The sequence below is a fragment of the Gordionus sp. m RMFG-2023 genome, chromosome 1, assembly GCF_954871325.1.
Source record: "Gordionus sp. m RMFG-2023 chromosome 1, tfGorSpeb1-WG-v2, whole genome shotgun sequence".
Lineage (NCBI taxonomy): Eukaryota > Metazoa > Nematomorpha > Gordioida > Chordodea > Parachordodidae > Gordionus > Gordionus sp. m RMFG-2023.
Window position 1 is genome coordinate 37135849 of NC_088775.1, and position 25213 is coordinate 37161061.

General features: G+C 25.7%; 1 protein-coding gene across 4 annotated transcripts in view; it reads right to left on the reverse strand.

Annotated features, from left to right (window-relative positions):
* The window catches only part of LOC135922531 (THO complex subunit 2-like), a 107579-nt gene that overhangs the window by 58971 nt on the left and 23395 nt on the right, over window positions 1–25213 (reverse strand). For 3 of the 4 annotated variants that reach the window (XM_065456906.1, XM_065456907.1, XM_065456904.1), the window contains exons 19-26: window positions 12391–12485; window positions 4621–4747; window positions 4190–4334; window positions 3497–3654; window positions 2581–2709; window positions 2089–2409; window positions 1336–1451; window positions 1114–1180 (exon numbers count right to left, since the gene is read on the reverse strand). In XM_065456906.1, coding sequence (XP_065312978.1) covers window positions 1114–1180; window positions 1336–1451; window positions 2089–2409; window positions 2581–2709; window positions 3497–3654; window positions 4190–4334; window positions 4621–4747; window positions 12391–12485 — 1158 coding nt within the window. The remainder of the gene's footprint in view (window positions 1–1113; window positions 1181–1335; window positions 1452–2088; window positions 2410–2580; window positions 2710–3496; window positions 3655–4189; window positions 4335–4620; window positions 4748–12390; window positions 12486–25213) is intronic. The other variant, XM_065456905.1, reaches the window with a different exon arrangement.

Below are 25213 nucleotides of genomic sequence, written 5' to 3' on the forward strand. Positions count from 1 at the left end.
TGTTTTTAGTGATGCTAGTGATATTAACAGTCCTCATCACCGCCGACATATCTCTGATATAAAAAGAAATCTTCGATATATTAATTTTAAATATTAATTTCAAATTTCATAATATATTTTTTTATTACTAATTATGTAAATAGATTAATGTTATTACTTATTATATAAATAATAGCAATTGAATTGAATATAAACTATAACTGACCATTATAATATATTTAAATGACATATGTTATGGTATAGTAAAATTATAGATGTTGTACTAATAAAAAGTATATTAAAAATTAAAACCGGTATCTTTGCAGAATACAAAATTAGATATGATATCGGATCGGTTATCGGCCGATATCAATTTAATATCTGAAATATCGGATCATATCGGATCGGCCACCAAAAAGTGGTATCGGTACACCCCTAATATAAAATATATTTTTAAATATTGATTGTTAGATTTAATAATGCATATATAAAGTACACAACTAAATGATTATAAATAAATGCTATATAATAATAAAACTTTTACAAAATTTTTACATTAAGACACACCAGTTTATCTGTAAAGACATTTTTAGGCTCACAAAACTCTTACTACCTATGTTGGCAATTGACGGCTGAGTGGTTATAATTAATGAATAACAAATGTAGATAAATTAAAATCTCATGACTCATTTATAAAGAAACCATTTAAAATTTGATGAGTGTCAAAATTTATTAGTACTTAATTTTAACCCAATTTCGTTAAGCTAACCATATTTATAAAACAAAAGATTCCGTTTTAAAGATATTGTAGCTAACAATTTATATTTTTGAAAATTTATAATAATATACAAATTTGTAAAATCAATAGTACTAAGATAATAAATTTCATAGCAATTTAATGAATAGTTCTGAGCTTTTATAAATTTTTTTGTTATAAAAATGGTATTCCTTAAATATTATCAAAAAAATTAATTTATAAGTTAAAAGCGAGTTGTCACTTATAAATGGGTAATGATATTCCATTTCAAAAACAATGTAACTAGATATTATAAAATTGCTGTTTAAAATTCCAAAATAATTGTAAAAAATAAAATAGTTGTGACGCAAAAATGAATAACGATATTTGAAGCATACTTCCTTGATGTGAAAATCTTGTTCTAAGATAAACTTGCTCTTCTTATGTTTCAGGTATCCAGAATAACTGTAAAAATCGAAAAATCAAATATGAAATAATAACCATTCATTTTTTTATTAATTAGATTCCCCCCCTTCTTTTGCTCATATTTATCCGTACGTTATCTTTCTTTTTATATTCTGCTTAAAATCGCAAAAGGGTATTTTTAAAAAAATACTTACGAAACAGCTAGAGCATACAAATCGGCCCGCTTGTCTTTTTCTTCATTCTTGATCTTGTCTATACGTCTTTCCAATGCGGATCCCAAATTAACTATTATGGGGTAACTTGGTAAAATCTGATTTTTATATATTATATAAGGCTTTAGCCAGAGAAAAAACAGTAATATGATTAAATAGTATAATGGTATTCTGCTAACGCTATTTTGGATAGCTGTAACAAAATCAAACTTGTGTAAATAATCGAAACTGTATATTGTGCATATTTATTGACATTTCCTATATTTAAAAAATATAATTTTCAAATAAAATAAGAGGCAATGTATTGTAGCTTTTCTAATCTTTTTATTAAAAAAATGTATTAAGCAAACAACTTGTTTGTTTCTAAAAACAAATCCTAGCAAGAATTTTAAAAATAATATTATTTTATAAATGAAATATAAAAAATTCTATAAGCTACTTTGCAGGCAATTTTAAAAAAATGTAAAAAGAGTAAATATGTGCATTTTTATTTGGGAGATTTATTTCCGCGCGAAATAGTGTCAATTCTATTTTTGGTCTAATAACGTGTTTTTTATTTAAACATTTCATTTTTTGTCTACTATACAGTTAAACAAATATTAGTATTTTTTTTAGATATTCTAATGTATTATTTAAAAATTTAGTTATATTTATCAGGGACATGCAGGCCCGGCCTGGGTACATGGGTAGGGTCTTGAATATAAAAAAAATGAACTCAAACTAGTGATCCCTTACTTTGGTTAGCACGATCATGGTGTTGCGAATGGAAGCGTAGTGACCAGATTCAAGGCATAGAACGACCGATTTCGTCATCTTGAAGTGCCACTTGTGACACACGTGTCTAAAATCTTCGTAAGAGAGGTATTGTTGATTTGATGGGGATTGATGAGATAGTTTTTTAGCAGTGGTGCTTGTTGCGTCCATGCCAGCAGAAGTCGGGTTAACAGAACCAGAACTGGTCTGAGCGGAATCGTTTACCAATTTAGGAAAAGATGGATCAATGGTAGAGGAAGGGTTGTTTTTAAGAACGTTGAAACCTGGAAAACCGATGCATTCCTTGTGGTGGGGGGTGGGGCAATTTTGATTATATTATATGGGTGAAAAAAAATGTGAAATGTTTTTTTAATAATGGATCTATTTTTTAAAATTACTAGAAGCTTTAAATTTAAACTGAGAAATAAATATGAAATGACCCTGATAGGAAATTTTTATATATAAAATAAACACTTTTTTATAATTATCATAGGTAGAATGCCAGCTTAGGGCAGTTTCCATGAGCGAATTCAAAAATATGCCGTAGCGAGCGGCCTCGTTTTCGGTCAAACTTATCATGATATATGTCACGTCGCAAAATATCTAAATTATAAAATTAAAGGAATTTATAAATCATCACTCAATGTGGTTGGGCTTAGCATCTTATCCTTAGCAGTTATCTCTGTCCCTTTTTACATTCAACATGCCTCCTTAAAAAATCACCTTGCTTGTATGTAATAAAATATAAAAAATAATTTGTAAAATTGATTTGAGTGGAATTGGCTATCTAAATAAAAAAAACTCAAGAAATATTATTTAGGATGAAATACTATTGTAATAAATTCACAATCATGTTAACACTAAATTTTATACCCTCCTAACTAATTTTATTATAATAGCCCAGCAAGTCATAAAAAGTTTTTGTTTTTTATGAGGTAGATCATTTCCTAAAATTTGTTGGCCAATATAATAACTTTTTATTCGATTTTTAAATCTATGCAAAGGTCTAATAATAACTTAATACAACAAAACAAAAATGCATGGTTAATGTCTATTTCAGAAATTCTTGTATTAATAACTCAATACAACAAAATAAAAATGCATTAATGTCTATATTCAGAAATAGACGTACTATTATGAGTTAGTTCTTCCATTTAAATAGATAGAATAATCGGTGATTTTTAACAATATAATAATGAAAGTATATCATTAGTCTATTTTTTTTAAATTATGATCAAATATTATTCCTCCTTGGCTATTAACAATCAATGTTATGTGATAAATAAAGAAAATAAAACACATTATTACATTTGAGTATCATTATATTTTGTAGTAATAAAAGTCGCTTTTCTTTCCTCTCTCTTTTTAAATATCATTCAAAAATCATAACCCTATCAAAACAAATGAGTGTGGCAAAGTAAGGGGTCTTGAGACAATGCAGCAGCTTTATAAATTCGGCACAATAGATGGCATCTGTAACGGAAAATGCGACACGAGGGAATATGCATTTCTGGAGGAATTGAGTTATCATGTCGTTCCTAGACGCTTCTGAGCAATACAGGTAAAAAATAATTAATAGTGGATTTGAATAAGGAGACGAATTTGTGATAAATTTAAGTAATCTACAAACATCAACTCAGTGGTGTAAACGTATAAAGCTAAATAGATTATTATATTAACATACTAAGAAGAATATTTATAATGTATAATAACATTTTATTTCTCAAATATCTTTAGTATTGGTAAAATAATAAATTATGACATTTCCGATTTTACTTTTATTGTCCCTGAACCTCAACCTCAATCAAATTATCAAGATCGAAATTATTATTAAAAAAAATTCTTATAATCAAAAATTAATATTTGAATTTTTTCTATAGGATTTATAAAATAGTTAAATATAACTATTTTTAATTTTCAACAACTGAGTACCGTAATTATTAATGACGTTATTTTAAATTAATTACAAAAGCAACGAGTAGCTATTCAGACCTCAAAATTACTTTACAACACTGATTCGACTATATCCTACTAAATTTAAGGTTAGTAAATCGAAATATAAAAAGAACAAAAGAATGCTCACGTTGATAAAACCAATCAGATTTGATTTGATCAAAAACTTCGTTAATTGCCTTAACATGCTCCTTTTGAACGTTTTCTTCCTCCTTAAGTTTATCCACCAACGATACCAGCTTCTCTTTTTCTTTCTTTTTTTTCACCGGCAATGACTGAAAATTTTTTTGTTCAATAAGATATAAAGGCAACTTTAATTTCATAATGTATTACACGGAGAAACCTTAATAAAATGGTCATTCAAGAGTGATTATGTTTTGGTCAAATTGAAACTGACGTGGGAACAAGGTAAGGTCTCACCTTTGGAGTGTTTCATTGGTGACAATCTAATTCAAATAAATAAATCTTCACTCTTTTGTAGAATCGATTTTTATACTTCAATTTTTTTAGAATCTCAAATAGAATTTTATTTATTAGTCAATTAATTGTAATTTTTTTTACATCTCGATTATTTTCGTCTAAGGCATTGAGCGTATGTTTAAGCTTAGCTATCTCTCGGGCATAGGCCTCAGCCGGAAAGTAGATATCGTACCGTGAAAACGTCCAAAATGTAACGAAAAAGAGTGGACTGTATTCAATAATGATTAATTAAATCATATTTTAAGAAAATGTTGTAATGATATGAATATAAAAAATATATTATGAAATAGTTATAAAGTTCAATGAACCATAAAAAGTGTTGAAGTGGTGGAGTAAATCAGATTAAATATCCAAATATATTGAAACATCTTTTTGCAATTATCAGTCAAAAGTATCATATTTATATTTGGGTCGACTGATCCCCAAATAAATGTATTTTTTAGTTGATATCCTACTAAAAAAATTTAATTTCATAAGGTTTAAAGCCATATTTGTTATGGATACCATGTTCATTAAAAAAATAGATATATTTTTATTTTTTTTTAAAAAAAATAATAAATATTAAGTTTAAATAATAGCCTTATTTTGTCGTAGTCTTGACTAGTGTTGCGTTATCGGCAAATTTTAGCCGACTATAAAACGGCTAAGCCTAATTAGGCTAAGCATAATAATCGGCTAAGCCTAAAAATTGGCCAAGCCTAAAAATGGGCTAGGCCTAAAAATTGGCTAAAATAAATTAGTCGAAAATTCTGCATCGATGCCTAGCATTAATTATTATTTATTTATTTTAGTAAAACAATTTATTTTATTTATATTTAATGTAAATATTTTATTATTATCAAAAATAAACATGATATAATTTAATATTTTTTATTTATATTGTTTTATTTTGAAATGAAAATAAATTAATTTATTTGATGTTTTTTAATAAAAAAAATAATATGCTGCTATTGTAAAATGTAATATTCTTTTTAATATTTTCACAATCTTCTTTGTAAATACATACATCTTTTATTGAGGAATTATATTGTGAATTTTATTAGATAAAAAAAACAATCTTTTAGGTGAATATATAATTTTTTTTTCAATTTTGTAAAATTATCTATTTTTTTTATTAAATGAGGTGTTTTTTTTAAATAATTTTTTAAAAATATTTATATTAAACTTTTTTGATGTTATTTTATATGATCTTTTTAAGAATAATATTTTAATGTGACAATTGTCATAATCGTTATTTTTAAAATTTATTTGACGAAAATAGATTAAAATAAGTATTGAAAACATGTTTAAATAAAAATTTAGTGAAGATGTACCATAAAAAAGTGACAATTGTCATAATCGTTATTTTTTAAGTTTTTTGAATTTTTTTGACGAAAATATGTTTAAATAAGTATTGATAACATGTTTAAATTAAATTTAGTGAAAACGTACAGAAAGGTGACAATTGTCATAATCGTTATTTTTATAGTATTTTTAATTTTTTGACGAAAATATGTTAAAATAAGTATTGATAACATATTTAAATAAAATTTAATGAAGATGTACCATAGATAAGTGACAATTGTCATAATCGTTATTTTTATAGTATTTTTAATTTTTTGACGAAAATATGTTAAAATAAGTATTGATAACATATTTAAATAAAATTTAATGAAGATGTACCATAGATAAGTGACAATTGTCATAAGCGTAGTTTTTAAAGTTTTTTGAAGTAAATATAAAATAAGTATTGATAACATATTTAACATAAAACACATTAGAAAAATCCAGGACGGGCCGGCCCTGAATATATAATGTACGGACTAAAAATCCTGGCCAGGCATAATTTTTTTTTTGAAAAAAGGAGGCGGGACGAAATTTTTATATTTTAAAAATTAGAGGCATGCAAATAACACCTCTACTGCTATCTCATAAATTAATTATTTACAAAAATCATATTTAAAAATTCCAAACAATACTTAATATAAAAATCACCTTTAAAAATATTTAATAAAAAAAAATTTATTAATAACATCAAATTTTATGGAAAAATAGAAAAAAAAATGTCGAGTTAATAATTGATTATTTATCAATCAAATTATCTTTAGCTTAAAAAAATAAATATTTGTATTTTAATTTCTTAACCTATAAAATTAATTATAGCACTAATTTTAACCCATTTGCTTCAAAAAACTTAAAAATAACGATTATGACAATTGTCTCTTATCTAGAGTACATCTTCATTAAATTTTTATTTAAAAATGTTATCAATACTTATTTTAACATATTTTCGTCAATAAAATTCAAAAGACTTTAAAAATAACGATTATGACAATAGTCACTTTTCTATGGTACATCTTCACTAAATTTTTATTTAAACAATTTATCAATACTTATTTTAATCTATTTTCGTCAAAAAAATTCAATAACTTTAAAAAGAACGATTATGACAATTGTCACATTGAAATATTTTATCCATAAAAAGATCATATAAAATAACATCAAAAAAGTTTAACATAAATATTTTTAAAAAATTATTTTAAAACAACACCACATTTAATAAAAAAATAGAACAAAATTGATCAAAAAAATTATAGATTGTTTTTTTATCTAATGAAATTTACAATATAATTCCTCAATAAAAGATGTATTTACAAAGAAGATTGTGAAAATCACAAATAAATTATATTAAAAAGAATATTACATTTTTACAATAGCAGCATATTATTTTTTTTATTAAAAAAACATCAAATAAATAAATTTATTTTCATTTCAAAATATAACAATATAAATAAAAAATATTAAATCATATCATGTTTGTTTGTTGATAATAATAAAATATTTACATTAAATATAAATAAAATAAATTGTTTTACTGAAATAAATAAACAATAATTAATACTAGGCATCGATGCAGAATTTTTGACTAATTTATTTTAGCCAATTTTTAGGCTTAGCCTAATTAGGTTTAACCGATTTTTAGGCTTAGGTGTAGTTTTTAGCCGATTACGCAACACTAGTCTTGACAAATGTCAAGAATAAGGCACCCCAAATACTAGGTATAAATATTTAAGAATTTTAATCTGCAACTGAATTTCTTTATACAATAACTTCTTTACATAATGGTTCTTACAGAATAGATTAATTAAAAATATTGGTTGATTATTTTATGAAATATTATGTGCATACGTGGAGCAGAGGGAGGAGGAGCAGCTCCCTCTTCAAAAATATGTTTTGGGCCCACAAATCTAGCCCCCAGAAAATAATTTTGGCCCCCCCATAAATTTTTCCGCCCCCCCCCTCAAATTTAAAATTTGTTTTTGTAATATAATTATTATTATATTTTTAAAATATATTTTAAATATTTATTCAAGACATGTCTGTCTAGTTTGTAAATTTCTTTCTATCCTGTTTTATTTTTATCCAATAATAAACCATCATTCATTCATATTTTATCATTTTCATTTATGTTTGTGTTTGTGTACGACATTATATAAGCGCTTAATCACGTTTAAATTGTACTTATTTCAATGATAATTATTTTATTTATTATAATATAACCAGTTATTTAAAACAGCGGTGAATATTTTATAATTATGAAGAAAATACTGAGATATGAACAATTTTGGAAGCCAACAAATTAACCATAATAAGGTTACATTTAATCACAGGTGATCCAAAAGTAGGCTTTAACCTTCGACAAAGAATATCAATTGAAATTTGTCGATCCAACTGTTATATCCATACATGGGTCATTAAGCCCCACCGGCTATACCTAAATATATTATTTTAAATTATTTTTTTAATTTTTCTTATAATTATATATTTTTATATAGAATATAGATATAATATGTCAATTGCAATTTTAATATTATTTTCACCATTGTTTTGTTTTATTTTTTAAAGTGTGCATTGAAGTTTTGTAAAAATGAAAGTGATAATATAATTTTACTATCTTAAATCAATATTTGATTTGATGCTATTTCTTAGCATGAGCTACCTTTTCGTGGGATTGGTTCAACATAAATTACCGATACTGCAAAAGATGATAACATAATTTATTCTTCAATGTTTCATACACCATCCAAAAATATTCTGGATTAAATAAAATTATGAAATACCCAAAAATGCCCATATACATCATCCCAGATTCAAAAGGAAGTAAAATCTATTATGGAAGATATGGTGCCTTAAATATTTCAGAAAAATATATAAAAAGTGAGTGCCTTTTTTGTCTTAAGGCTGATGAGGCAAAAGATGCATCAGGTTGTGAAAACCTGAGAATAATTATTCGCTATATTTTTTTCTGGAGAAATTTAAGAAAATTAAATAGGAATTATCAATTTACAGTGTCTTTCTACTGAAAGCATTACTGATTGCATTTTAAAGCAACTTAATAAGTTAAATATTAATTCAACGAATATAATAAGCCAGGTATATGATAGTGCAAACGTCATGTCTGGAAATTGAGGAGTGAAAATCTTACAAAAATTTTTTAATAAAAATGTTCCATTTATACATTGCGACAACCACAAGTTTCATCTTGTGGTTCAAAATTGGTATAATATTGTTATCATTTCTATTTTTTTTAATTTATCTAATGCATTGTATAATTTTTTTCATCTCTAATTACATTCACTTCTTGTACAAATCCTAAGCACCAATCGTTTTCAATTATCAGATCCTCAATCAAAGGATCCTCACGTGGATATACTATATTCTCCACAATAAATGTCTGTGAATTAGAATATAGTTTAGTGTTGAGTTTAGTTAAACCAATCGGAAACACTGCATGAATTTTTTGTGTCCCAGGTATTGAGATAGATTTACTAAATCTCTCACTTAGCCTAATCTCTTCTTCCTCATACTCTGGTATAGTGGCATAAGAAAAATTTATACCTTTTATATGCTCTTCTGCATATTTATAAAATTGTTAAGGTGTATTTATTTGATCAGTATAAAGTCTTTGTAAGCTTGCCTTGGCAAATGGCAACTAGCCTTTTTATTGTGCCGCCTATGCCGTCACAAGCACTTTTACCATGTATCGTAGGAAAAAAATGTCATTCTGCTCGAACACCAAAATCAATTTCATGGTAGCAAACATTGATGAAGTGTTTCCTATTTTTATATTGTGCTGCTGAATCATCAGAAAAGTAGTGATTTTTTTCTGGTGGAGTGTCGAATTTATTTTATAAAAAATGAATCAAATGCGATTGGAATAAATGGAATGAAACAGTATTATGAATTATGGATTCCGATATCACCACAAAACTTAGGTTGTTTATTTGATCTCCTATTTTATAATAAATTGAGAATGGGTGCAACGTAACTTGCGAAGTTGTCCAATGATAACCCTACTTCGTCTTGGACAATAAAGGAATAATTTTCTGAAAAGTCACAAATAATTAGATAGTGATTATTTTCTAAACTAATTTTAAGGTTTTTGTGAAATGAACTTTGTTATTCACAAATAAATGAATGTCGTATGAGAATTAGAGATCTGCAAAGTTAGGTCCGGCCCGTACCCGGCCCAAACGGGCTTCGGTCCCGGCTCGGGCCTAATTCAATTTAAAATAATAGGGTTCGGGCCGGGCCTAATATTTTAAAAAAAAATTTGAGCCGGGTCAGGTCGGAAATTGGAAATAATATATCTAAATTTATCAATTTTATATTGAATTTTTTATGTAAAATAAAAATATTTGATTTTATTTATTGAAACTAAATGACATATAACATATGTCTTTTATTTTGAGTAATTATAAAGATTAATTTTTATATTTAAATAAATTCGGGCCGGGCTGGGTCGGTAAATTTTTTTTAAAAAAATTACGAGTTCGGGCCGGCAAAACTTTTTAAAAAAATTTCGGGTCGGGCCAGGCTTGAAAAATTAGGCCCGATGCAGATCACTAATGAGAATATTCATTTTATCCAAAATAATTCATAAATTCGTCTGAAGATTGAGAAATAGTCTCCAGAGTTGTTCTATCTACCGAAACCCACTGTTTAAACGTAACAAGAGCTATATATTTTTTATAAATAATTTTTCGATGCGTTCTTATAAGAGTGCCGAGCCAGGACACTCGTTGCAGTCACCAAAATAACATGTGGGCAACGGGGGATTGCAAATCATTCTGGCTATAACATTTCTATAAATTGTTAATGTATCCTCACCATTTTTAGTCAATGTTGCTAATTCACAGCCTAAAATCATAATAATATTCTGGTGTATACTACAAACGCATACACTATGTGTTCCACTAGCCCCGCTAATATACAATTTTTTGGTCTTAAGCTAGCAAATTTCGAAAATCCAATTGTTAAGTTTGAATTACTAGCTTTAATATGATTATATAATTCTTTCAAATTATTAAGAACTAACCTTTTTTGAGCGTTAACTCGTTCCCCCTTTTCAATGATAGATATGCAATCTTTTTTTCCTGGTAATACCCTACTAACTTCATCACTGCAAAAAAATTTTTTAACAATATCAACTGTTTTTTAATTGAGCCATTTTGTAGGCGTTCCATTTGGAGTTGAAAGAATCCCCTTTTCTTCTAAAATGATTTTAGAATTATATGCCATATGATATGTAACGTATGTCGTTTTTATTTTATTTGCGCTCCAATTAGGAGGCAGAATGGTCAGCAATTGATATTTTTTATTTTTAGATAAATTAGTATATTGTAATTTCATATTATTAAGTATATCATTATTGTTTTTTGTATCCGATTCGGGATTGTTAATTATTATATCTGAAATAGTTTTTGATATTTTTGCTACCTTTTTTTGGATAATTTTTTTCGGTTAGTTTTTTTCTTCTTATGTATCTATTTTTGTTGATGCTGTGTTAATATTATATACATATTAGCTATCAGAATTTATATTTTCAATATTTTTTTGTGATAACCGTTTAAGACATTTATCACAAATATAGTGTTCCGCCTCAATGTTTGAATATTGTGTCATCCACGTCATGACTTTACGCAGGTTCTTTTTGTAATTAAAGTGTTTAAGATTCTTTAAAAGGATTTATGCATTTATATTTATACATTATAAATAATTTTATGAAAAGAAAATTTAATATCAAAATATTTGTAAAATAAAAATTAATTAATATTTAAATTTTTAAGAGAATAAGAAAATATTAAATTCAAAAAAATTTGGAAAGCGAAACATCTGGAGTTTTCATGTTTAAAATTTATAATGTAAATAAAAACCGCAAAAATATTATTTCAAAAAAATCCTTAATATTTAATAAAAGGCTTTTAATAGAGTTACAAAATGACATATAACTTATATTTTTAGAATAATTATTTTTAACTTATCTCAATTTTATAAAATCGTATTTTTAGAAAAAAGGTCATTTTTGGCACTTTTGACCATTGATATCTCAGGAACTGAGTACTAGGGAGCTAAAATTTTGGATTCGATGCTTTCTAATGATATCCTCTCAGCGTGCAAAATTTTATCGAAATTAAAAAGGTCGGGCCGAAAAGTTATCGATTTGGTATGGAATTACCCAAATCTGATATGATTCGTGCTTGCACTAGATGATTTAGGGAAAAATTAAAACATCTGCCTAGTATTTTCTCTAAAATTAATCCATTAGTGGAGCAACATAACTGTGGTGTTATGAATTTATTATGCCAATTTTGAAAATCTTTAAATTTTTTAGCCGAAGGTCCTTCAGGTGGTAAATTAAACCATTGTTGTCATAAGGGTAAAGTCAAGCTTATTCAATTACCAAATCCTGAATTTAAAAAATCTTTTATCTAACCCCTTAAATCCTTTGTACAAAAATTTTATGCGTCATATTCGTTGTTACCTATTGCTGTTAAAATAAATATAATATACATTAAACTATAATATTACCTAATGTCTTCCCAAACTTTAGGAGGCATTAGAGCTGCTACGTGTTCAGCTTCATCCGCCAATAAATGCTTTAGCACTTCGAAATATTTATTGCCCTAAATAATGAAAGAAAATATTTATATAAAAAATGTTGTGCATAGTAAAATAATAAAATATAATTACTCAAAACGTATTTATGATTTGGAAACGTTTTCAAGTTGCAAATAAAAATAAGGATTTAAGCTTCTATTTTTTGTAAATCAGTAACTAAAATTTTTACAGTTATCAATGTAAAGTTCTATAAAAACATGATTCATGAATCACAATTTTGGCATATCGATAGTTTATATATTTTTTCAGGTATAAAACAAAAAAAATCCCCAAAATATTTTTATATCATCAAAAAAATCTTTTAATATTAAAATATGAATTATTATAACCGTTAACTAAACAGAGTGGTTTCCTTTTTTTTGAAACCCAGATTTAATAGCCCATTCCACAAAATTGCAGAATCTTAATAACAAATAACAATATAATCGAAAAAAAATACAGCATTGGTTGATTTAGTTTAACTGTTTAGGTTGATGTTAACGTTTTCTTAATCATTGCAAACTTTATATAGTGTAACGCATCTAATTAGGAATCAGATAAATATAGTGTATGTAAACGAACGTGTTCGTGTGTTAAATTCGTTTTTTGAAAAAAACATAAAACAAGATATTCCATTTATTTAAGAGGCTTTTTGAAAGTTAACATATTCATTTTTTTAAGCTCTTTCAATTAAAAAAGTTTAAATTTATATTTAATAAAAGTTTAAATTTTTAACAAAAATCTAACTTTTCATATAAATAAAAGTAAAATTTTAATTTAAAATAATCTGATTTTTAAAATTAATTATACTCCTATATTTAACTCGAATAACCTTGAATTAGGTTTTAGAGAATGAAGTAAATAAAAATTAATTAGGAACTAGTAGAAACACTGGGAAATGTATAAGATTCAGAATAGAGGTCTGAATTGGGCGGGGTTTCGGCCCCTGCCCACACCGGCCCATCTAAATGGGCGGGCGGATGCAAATTTAAAATTTTTGTCCAAAAACAAACTAAAGAAAAATCATAATTAATTAAATGATCAATAACAATATTTCTTTTTTTATTGTACCAATCGTTTTTTTAAGTGAAGAACACTACTAGTTTTTCGACATCTTCATCAAAATGTCCCACCATATATAATATCTCGTAATGGATTTCATTGATGTAATACCCAGATATCCCGTATGCAATATATGTAAAACACTTTTTTGAAGTGAGTACGGAATGATTAATCTGCCATTCCAAAATAAAATACAGTCATCATTTTCTATTTGATCTATTCTTGTTTTAAAAGCTTGTAATTCTTGTGCTATTTTTTGTATATTTCAGAGTTGTTAAACGCTATTTTTAAAAGTAGCGCGCTACCGCTTATCGCTATTTGTCAAAAAAAGTAGCGCGCTATTAGCTACTTTTAAAAAAAAATTTAGAAACAAATGAAACAAAATTTTTTTATTTTTTTTTGCTTATAATGTAAATGTATAATAAATAATATATAAAAATCAACATTTATAAATATAAAAATATATTTAGTTTAGATTATAAAAAAATAAGCAATATAAATAAATATTTATTTTAATTTGTTGCATTTTAATAATAATATCATTTCAATATTATCATCCCCAAGTCTAGAGCGACGATCAGAAAGTATAAGCTTTGCTTTACTAAATAATCTCTCGACACAAGCACTTGAGGGCAAGGGGGTATTTAATTTTAAATATAAATTTTTAAAATATAAAAAATTATCAAAAATATTCATTTCAATATTTTTTGATTGAAAAAAAAGATCATTGGATTTTCTATTAAATCATCTTTAAAAAAATTATTTGAGGATGTCTTCGTGGTAGATACTCGGCAATCTATGTTTGTTGGAGTAAGATTATTCAGCTTCGCCATTAGCCTATCGCGTTGATGTTTGGCATCATCGGAATTTATATATGGCCAGTTTAGTTTAAATTTTGGATGAACCATTGCCGCTAAGACATTGTCATCATTGTATAAGTTTGGGAATCTTAAAGTTACAAAAATAGAGTATTTTAAATATATCTTAATCATAAAATTTTATAAATTTTTTAGCTTTAAACATTAAGTTAGAATAAATCTTCAGTCAAAATCAAAACAATATAAATTTTATTTACCTTCTCTCAATGCCTTTTAACAGAGAGTCTACTAGGGGCTGGCATAAGATTAGATTATTCAATCTCTTTAATTTGGTATTTAGGATACTTAAAGTGGGAACATAATACCCCATCTCCATATTATCCTCACCTTCCAAAATTTCAAGGGAAACAGCAACATATTGCATAACCTAAAAAATAAAATGATATGGAAATGAATCATTATTAATTAGAATTACTTCTGTATACTCTTTATAAAAGTATGCTCTTCATCGTTAATATATTCAATTTCAACAAGATCACAGAGATAATTAATCTCTAATCTTCTTTCCTCCAGAAAAAAGCGATTAGTTTTATTGCTTGGTATACAGAATTCCATCTTGTACGATTAGGGGTTAATAAATACCTCCCTAATAATTTTTTTTTAAACATGTCAGAACTTTTAGGAGATTTGTTCTGCTTATTCCATAAAGTTTGACATTTATAAAATGTCGATCTTGACACCCTTTTAAAATCTTCATCATTTAAAGCTCCTTCAGCATCTACTGTTGCTATCAAATTTAAATTATGACAGGAGCATCTCTGATGGCTGGGTAACATTGTGGAGTTAGTTGAAGATCCTATAGAATATTGATTAGATTAACATGTATTATAAAATAATTTAAACCTTCTTCTAAGATCTCATTAATATCATTGGCATCAACACCTATTTCCTCCTCTTCTAATACATGTTGACTATCATTCTGTATCTCATCTACAGCATTTTCCTCACCAAATATTCTATATTCATATTAAATAGGACAAATTAAATTATTCATCCAGTTTTAATAGAAATGTCTTGTAATATTTATCAAAAATGGAGTGGAAAAATCATTTCTTAGTATTCTAAATTTTGAACCTCAGGAATTATAATGTAACTAAACAAAAATATTTCATCAAATGAATACATTGAATGAATTCCCTGTACTGTATATAAATTGATGGCAATTAATCAATAAGAAATAAATATAGTAAAAATCTAATAATCCATGAAATATTCAATAACCATATCTTATTAAATGTTAGATTAGCTCAATGACACTGTACAATAAAAATTAATGAAATAATCCACCTCTGTTTTATATTTTATTAGTTAATTTCACTAATTTTATTTATAATTTGATATAAATTATGATAATCATAATATTACTAAAATATGTGTGTATTTAGTTAATAAAAATTCTATAAATATTGTGAAATATTAATACTAAATATTTTATAAATTAAATAATAACCAGCCATTCTGATTAATTTACTGCCCAAAAAATCATAACTTAAAATAAATATTATAAATAAATTTGTGATATAACCTAAATGCCTTCAGGTAGTTAGACCCATTATCAGTAACCATCTTGCAAACTTTATTATGAATCCTAAAAGACTTGTGGATGTCAATAATTTTATTTGCAAGTACGTCATATGTCTGGCATCCTATAATCCTTTTAAGGGCTAAGGCTACAGATCTTCTTTTTAAAGTCCTAGGGTCTAACCAATGGCCTGTGATTCCCAAATAAGCTCTAAAAATATTTAATCAGATCAATTTATAAATATAAATAAGTTTTTACCTTCTGTTATGTGTCCAACTATCTGCCGTGGTACATACATAAGATATATCTGATAACTCTACTATTAGAGCATCTTTCATCACTTTGAAGTTGTCGGCTATTTTATTCATAAGTTTCTGGCGACATAAAACTGTTGTGCCAGGGGATAAAGTTTTAATCATCATAGTAAATGATGGATTATCAACCAAGGACAATGGCTGAACTGTGTCAATAATAAAATCAACAATTACTTTATCAGCCAATTTTTGTGAAATATTGGCATGTTTATTATCAGTTAATTTGGTTTGGATAGTATTTGTCTTTTTGAATGAAGATTCTCCTATACCAAAATTTTTTATATGTTTCTCTATTTCCCTATAGCAATTAGCGTGAACAGTCTAATAAAATAAATATTATAATGTAAAAATAACAATTAACCTTTAGGTGTTTCTTCAGGTTATAGCTACTCGATTGATTTGATGAAATATTTTTTTTACATTTTAAGCACAGGAATTTGAATCCAGATTTTGTTTTAATATTTATTTAAAAAAAATTTTCAAATCTAGGGAATGGGAAATCGTTATTAGAGCTATTAAGTACATTTTCTTCCATTGAATCTTCCATGTCTGAATCACTTTCAAGGATTTGGATATCCATGGGCGATGTTTATTTTAGATTATTAACACAGATTGAAAATATAAATTAAAAATTGAAAAAATTAAATAATAAATTATAATTAATTATGATATTATATTTAAATTTTCATGTTTATACTTACATTCATTATATTTTTTAAAAGTAGCGCGCTAAAAAATTAAATAATTTTAAAAAAAGTAGCGGCTATTAGCTATAGCTACCAAAAAAGATAGCGCGCTACTTTAACAACTCTGGTATATTTGTACCATTTATTAATGGTTTTTACTTTTCTTAAAATTGGATCATTTGCGGTTTCCTCTCTAAGTACTTTTCTTTATAGAGTTAATATGTCATAAGTAAGATTTCTTATATATTTCACTGTTTTATTTTCGCTTATTATTCTATCATCATTTTTATCTATTGGGTTTCGCGATAAATCATCTGCAATTATATTATTAGCAGAGTGTGCTACAAGTAGCGCGATAGTAGCTATAGCTAATATCCGCTACTTTTGTTAAAATTATTTAATTTTTTAGCGAGCTACTTTTAAAAAATATAATGAATGTAAGTATAAACATGAAAATTTAAATATAATATCATAATTAATTATAATTTATTATTTAATTTTGAAATTTAAATATATTTTCAATTTTTAATTTATATTTTCAATCTGTGTTAATAATCTAAAATAAACATCGCCCATGGATATCCAAATCCTTGAAAGTGATTCAGACATGGAAGATTCAATGGAAGAAAATGTACTTAATAGCTCTAATAACGATTTCCCATTCCCTAGATTTGAAAAATATTTTTAAATAAATATTAAAACAAAATCTGGATTCAAATTCCTGTGCTTAAAATGTAAAAAAAATATTTCATCAAATCAATCGAGTAGCTATAACCTGAAGAAACACCTAAAGGTAAATTGTTATTTTTACATTATAATATTTATTTTATTAGACTGTTCACGCCAATTGCTATAGGGAAATAGAGAAACATATAAAAAATTTTGGTATAGGAGAATCTTCATTCAAAAAGACAAATACTATCCAAACCAAATTAACTGATAATAAACATGCCAATATTTCAAAAATTTGGCTGATAAAGTAATTGTTGATTTTATTATTGACACAGTTCAGCCATTGTCCTTGGTTGATAATCCATCATTTACTATGATGATTAAAACTTTATCCCCTGGCACAACAGTTTTATGTCGCCAGAAACTTATGAATAAAATAGCCGACAACTTCAAAGTGATGAAAGATGCTCTAATAGTAGAGTTATCAGATATATCTTATGTATGTACCACGGCAGATAGTTGGACACATAACAGAAGGTAAAAACTTATTTATATTTATAAATTGATCTGATTAAATATTTTTAGAGCTTATTTGGGAATCACAGGCCATTGGTTAGACCCTAGGACTTTAAAAAGAAGATCTGTAGCCTTAGCCCTTAAAAGGATTATAGGATGCCAGACATATGACGTACTTGCAAATAAAATTATTGACATCCACAAGTCTTTTAGGATTCATAATACAGTTTGCAAGATGGTTACTCATAATGGGTCTAACTACCTGAAGGCATTTAGGTTATATCACAAATTTATTTATAATATTTATTTTAAGTTATGATTTTTTGGGCAGTAAATTAATCAGAATGGAATGGTTATTATTTAATTTATAAAATATTTAGTATTTTAATATTTCACAATATTTATAGAATTTTTATTAACTAAATACATACATATTTTAGTAATATTATGATTATCATAATTTATATCAAATTATAAATAAAATTAGTGAAATTAACTAATAAAATATAAAACAGAGGTGGATTATTTCATTAATTTTTATTGTACAGTGTCATTGAGCTAATCTAACATTTAATAAGATATGGTTATTGAATATTTCATGGATGATTAGATTTTTACTATATTTATTTCTTATTGATTTTGCCATCAATTTATATACAGTACAGGGAATTCATTCAATGTATTCATTTGATAAAATATTTTTGCTTAGTTACATTATAATTCCTGAGGTTCAAAATTTAGAATACTAAGAAATGATTTTTCCACTCCATTTTTGATAAATATTACAAGACATTTCTATGAAAACTGGATGAATAATTTAATTTGTCCTATTTAATATGAATATAGAATATTTGGTGAGGAAAATGCTGTAGATGAGATACAGAATGATAGTCAACATGTATTAGAAGAGGAGGAAATAGGTGTTGATGCCAATGATATTAATGAGAACTTAGAAGAAGGTTTAAATTATTTTATAATACATGTTAATCTAATCAATATTCTATAGGATCTTCAACTAACTCCACAATGTTACCCAGCCATCAGAGATGCTCCTGTCATAATTTAAATTTGATAGCAACAGTAGATGCTGAAGGAGCTTTAAATGATGAAGATTTTAAAAGGGTGTCAAGATCGACATTTTATAAATGTCAAACTTTATGGAATAATCAGAACAAATCTCCTAAAAGTTCTGACATGTTTAAAAAAGATTAGGGAGGTATTTATTAACCCCTAATCGTACAAGATGGAATTCTATATACCAAGCAATAAAACTAATCGCTTTTTTCTGGAGGAAAGAAGATTAGAGATTAATTATCTCTGTGATCTTGTTGAAATTGAATATATTAACGATGAAGAGCATACTTTTATAAAGAGTATACAGAAGTAATTCTAATTAATAATGATTCATTTCCATATCATTTTATTTTTTAGGTTATGCAATATGTTGCTGTTTCCCTTGAAATTTTGGAAGGTGAGGATAATATGGAGATGGGGTATTATGTTCCCACTTTAAGTATCCTAAATACCAAATTAAAGAGATTGAATAATCTAATCTTATGCCAGCCCCTAGTAGACTCTCTGTTAAAAGGCATTGAGAGAAGGTAAATAAAATTTATATTGTTTTGATTTTGACTGAAGATTTATTCTAACTTAATGTTTAAAGCTAAAAAATTTATAAAATTTTATGATTAAGATATATTTAAAATACTCTATTTTTGTAACTTTTAGATTCCCAAACTTATACAATGATGACAATGTCTTAGCGGCAATGGTTCTTCCAAAGTTTAAACTAAACTGGCCATATATAAATTCCGATGATGCCAAACATCAACGCGATAGGCTAATGGCGAAGCTGAATAATCTTACTCCAACAAACATAGATTGCCGAGTATCTACCACGAAGACATCCTCAAATAATTTTTTTAAAGATGAATCAATAGAAAATCCAATTGATCTTTTTTTTCAATCAAAAAATATTGAAATGAATATTTTTGATAATTTTTCATATATTAAAAATTTATATTTAAAATTAAATACCCCCTTGCCCTCAAGTACTAGTGTCGAGAGATTATTTAGTAAAGCAAAGCTTATACTTTCTGATCGTCGCTCTAGACTTGGGATGGTAATATTGAAATGATATTATTATTAAAATGCAACAAATTAAAATAAATATTTATTTATATTGCTTATTTTTTTATAATCTAAACTAACTATATTTTTATATTTATAAATGTTGATTTTTATATATTATTTATTATACATTTACATTATAAGCAAAAAAAAATAAAAAAAATTTGTTTCATTTGTTTCTAAATTTTTTTTTATAAAAAGTAGCTTAAAAGTAGCTAATAGCGCGATACTTTTTTTGACAAATAGCTATAGTGGTAACGCGCTACTTTTAAAATAGCGTTTAACAACTCTGATTATTAGCGCCATTCTTGTACATTATATTATAATCATATGCCGATAATTTATAAGCCCAACGTAATAATCTTTGGTTTGTCAATGAGCTTAAATCTCTGCTATTACCATATATCTTTATTAAAGGTTTGTGGTCTGTTCGTATTTCAAATATTCGCATACAAATAGTTATGAAATTTCTCTAAGCCGTTTATTATTGCTTTTGCTTCTTTGTCTATTGTAGAATAATTCTTTTCAGCGTCTTGTAAAGTTCTTGAGGTGTAAGTTATTGGAAATTAGATACCATTATCTTATTTTTGCATGAATACAGCTCCAAATCCTTGGCATCTGTTTCTAATATTAACTCGAAGTCTGGTTTATAAAACTGTATAGTATTTTGCTCTGTTACTATTCCGAATAGCATGAAAACGATTACAAAAATAGCACGGTATTTTATTTTGGAATAGCAGATTAATCATTCCGTACTCACTTCAAAAAAGAGTTTTACATATATTGCATACTGGACATCCGGATCTCACTTGAGGAAGAGGATATACTTCAAACGGATATCCTACTTTCGTGGAAACGACAAGAAAGAGATTTGTTAAAGCTATCAAGATTAGCAAAAAAAATAGTGCCAATTCCTCTGAAAGGTTTTTAGAACAAAGAACGTGTTTGAATCCAGAAAATGTCGATTCATTATTATTTTTGCATTATAATTACATATAATATCAATTTTATATTTATATTTTTTTCATATATTTTCTATAATCAAATAAATAGTCCATAATTTAAATTGATTTTTTTTTATTAAATTAATTTTCTAAATTATAAACTTTTTGTAGAGGTGTAGTGCTGAAATATTTTATTAGATGCTTAAGAAATTGAAAGAATGGCCATTATATTATTTATTAAATTTTATAAGTGGACTTAAGATAAATTTTTTTTTAAATAATGGGCGAGCGGGTAAAAAATTTTAGACTAATGGGCGGGCGGGTAAGGAATTTTAACAAATGGGTGGGGCAGGTGGGTATATATTTTTTGAAAACTATGGGCTGGCTAGGCAGGTGGGTTAAAATTTTTTTAAACATTGGGTGGGCGGGCTTTTGGTCTAAAAACCCGTTCAATGACCTCTAATTCAGAATAAGGAGTCTATTATGAAATCTCAATTTATGACGAAGAATGACTGAAGAATTCTGATGATGATTTCGTATCTAAATTTTTTGAAACAAATAAAATATTGAATATTTAAAATAATTTCCAGACATAAGACCTATCCATTATGTTCCAACTATAAAATGTCCATGCCTTCAGATGGAAATTTTGAAAAACAATCCGCGATTTATATGCATGTAATGTTTCAACCAGAGTTGTTAAAAGATACTTTTAAAATGGATCTAGATACAGATACACTGTCTAAAATAATATCTAGATACAGATATTTTAATCAAAAATCTATCTAGATACAGATACCACATTTTTATATCTAGATCCTTTAACAACTCTGGTTTCAACACAAAATATCTATATGGGTATCAAATAAGAGCTAATTTAAATATCTTTAGATTGAAACTATTCATTTTTTGTCTTGATGGGCATGACTTGATCTGGGGGGTAAGGAGGTAAGAGGGGGGGGGGGGGTGTTTAAAAAATAATTTTTTTTGATATAGAGGTAATTAAAATATGTAGTGATTTTCACAATCTTCTTTGTAAAACACCTTTTATTGAGGAATTATATTATAAATTTTATTAGATAAAAAAACAATCTTTAAGGTGAAATCTTTTATATATCAATTTTGTAAAATTATCTATTTTTTTATTAAATGAGGTGTTTATTTTAAAATAATTTTTTAAAAATATTTATATTAAACTTTTTTGATGTTATGTTATATGATCTTTTTAAGGATAATATTTTAATGTGACAATAATCATAATCGTTATTTTTGACGAATATATGTTAAAATAAGTATTGATAACATGTTTAAAAAAAATTTAGTGAAGATGTACCATAGATAAGTGACAATTGTCATATTCGTAGTTTTTAAAGCTTTTTGAATTTTTTTGACGTAAATAGGCTAAAATAAGTATTGATAACATGTTTAAATAAAATTTAGTGAAGATGTACCGTAGAAAAGTGACGATTGTCATAATCGTTATTTTTAAAGAGTTTTAAGAATTTTTTTGACGAAAGTTTAAATAAAAATTTAGTGAAGATGTACCGTAGATAAGTGACAATTGTCATAATCATTATTTTTAAAGTCTTTTGAATTTTATTGACGAAAATATGTTAAAATAAGTATTGATAACATGTTTAAATAAAAATTTAGTGAAGATGTACTATAGATAAGTGACAATTGTCATAATCGTTATTTTTAAGTTTTTTGAAGCAAATGGGTTAAAATTAGTGTTATAATTAATTTTATAGGTTAAGAAATTAAAATACAAATATTTATTTTTTTTTAAGCTATAGATAATTTGATTGATAAATAATCAATTATTAACTCGACATTTTTTTTTCTATTTTTCCATAAAATTTGATGTAAATATTAATAAATTTTTTTTATTAAATATTTTTAAAGGTGATTTTTATTCATATTAAGTGTTGTTTAGGAATTTTTAAATGTGGTTTTTGTAAAATTAATTAATGAGATAGCAGTAGAGGTGTTATTTGCATGACCCTAATTTTTAAAATATAAAAATTTCGTCCCGGCTCCTTTTTTCAAAAAAAAATTAGGCCTGGCCAGGATTTTTAATATGTACTTTATATATTCATGCCCGACCTGTCCTGGATTTTTCTAATGTTGTTTTATGTTAAATATGTTATCAATACTTATTTTAGCCTATTTAATACTAAAACTTTAAAACCTAAGTTTATGACAATTGTCACTTATCTATGGTACATCTTCACTAAATTTTATTTAACCATGTTATACTTATTTTAACATATTTTCTTCAAAAAAATTTAAAAAACTATAAAAATAACGATTATGACAATTGTACCTTTCTACGTTACATCTTCACTAAATTTAATTTTAACATGTTATCAATAAACATATTTTCGACAAAAAAATTCAAAAAACTTTAAAAATAACGATTATGACAATTGTCACCTTCTATGGTACATCTTCACTAAATTTTTATTTAAACATGTTATCAATACTTATTTTAAACTATTTTCGTCAAAAAAATTCAAAAAACTTTAAAAATAACGATTAAGACAATTGTCACTTTTCTATGGCACATCTTCACTAAATTTTTATTTAAACATGTTATCAATAATTTTAATCTATTTTCGCCAAAAAAAATAAAAAAAACTTTAAAAATAACGATAATGACAATTGTCACTTTTCTAAGGTACATCTTCACTAAATTTTATTTAAATATGTTATCAATACTTATTTTAATATATATTCGTCAAAAAATTCAAAAACTTTAAAAATAACGATTATGACAATTGTCACATTAAAATATTATCCTTAAAAAGATCATATAAAATAACATCAAAAAAGTTTTATATAAATATTTTTAAAAAATTATTTAAAAAAACACCTCATTTAATAAAAAAATAGATAATTTTACAAAATTGATAAAAAAAATATTATAAAAGATTTCACCTAAAAGATTTTTTTTATCTAATAAAATTTACAATATAATTCCTAAATAAAAGATGTATTTACAAAGAAGATTGTGAAATTATTAAAAAGAATATATTTTTACAATAGCAGCATATTATTTTTTTTATTAAAAACATCAAATAAATAAATTTATTTTCATTTCAAAATAAAACAATATAAATAAAAAAATATTAAATTATATCATGTTTAATTGTTGATAATATTAAAATATTTACATTAAATATAAATAAAATAATAAATAATAATTAATGTTATGCACCAATGCAGAATTTTTGACTAATTTATTTTAGCCAATTTTTAGGCTTAGCCTAATTAGGCATAGCCGATTTTTAGGCTTAGCCGATTTATTCACCTAAAATCTCGGCTAAGCCGTTTTATAGTCGGCTAAAATTAGCCGATTACACAACACTAATAATAATCACTCATATTGGGCGGGTCTAGGTCTTGCGGGCCAGAAATATTTTTATCAACATAAAATATCGATAAGGGTATCAAATAAAAGCTAGTTCTTGATTGTAATAATTATACTCTAAGTAGGCGGGAGATCTAGTAATTAAAAAATCTTTTAATAATAGAGATGATTTGCTTATAAAGAAGTGTAATAATTTATAGCTGCAATAAGAAAAATTTATGTCATTTTAAAATTTGTGAATCAATGGTTTCAAATCTAACTGAAATTTTGAGATTTAAAAATATTACAAATTAGATTTAGTTGCTCACAAATAATTTTGGCTATATATATATCAGAGACTTGCAGAGGTACCATTTGTACGGCCCGGCCCGAATATTTAAAAAAAAATAATTTTTGGGGCCCGAACTGGATTTTAAAAAAAAAATTTTTTAGGCCCGGCTCGAAATTTTTTAAAATTATATTCGACCTGGTATATTAAAAAATTCATTATTTCGTATTTATCATATTTTTCGGCGAGTATTATCATTTAATAAGCAAGTATATTAGCTAATGTTATTAAACGGCTCGTTTTGAGCCGACTTTTAAAAACGGCTAACTCAATATTTTCGCCAGATAAATATTGACTAAGCCTCGAAATTTCGACACTATAAGTCTAGA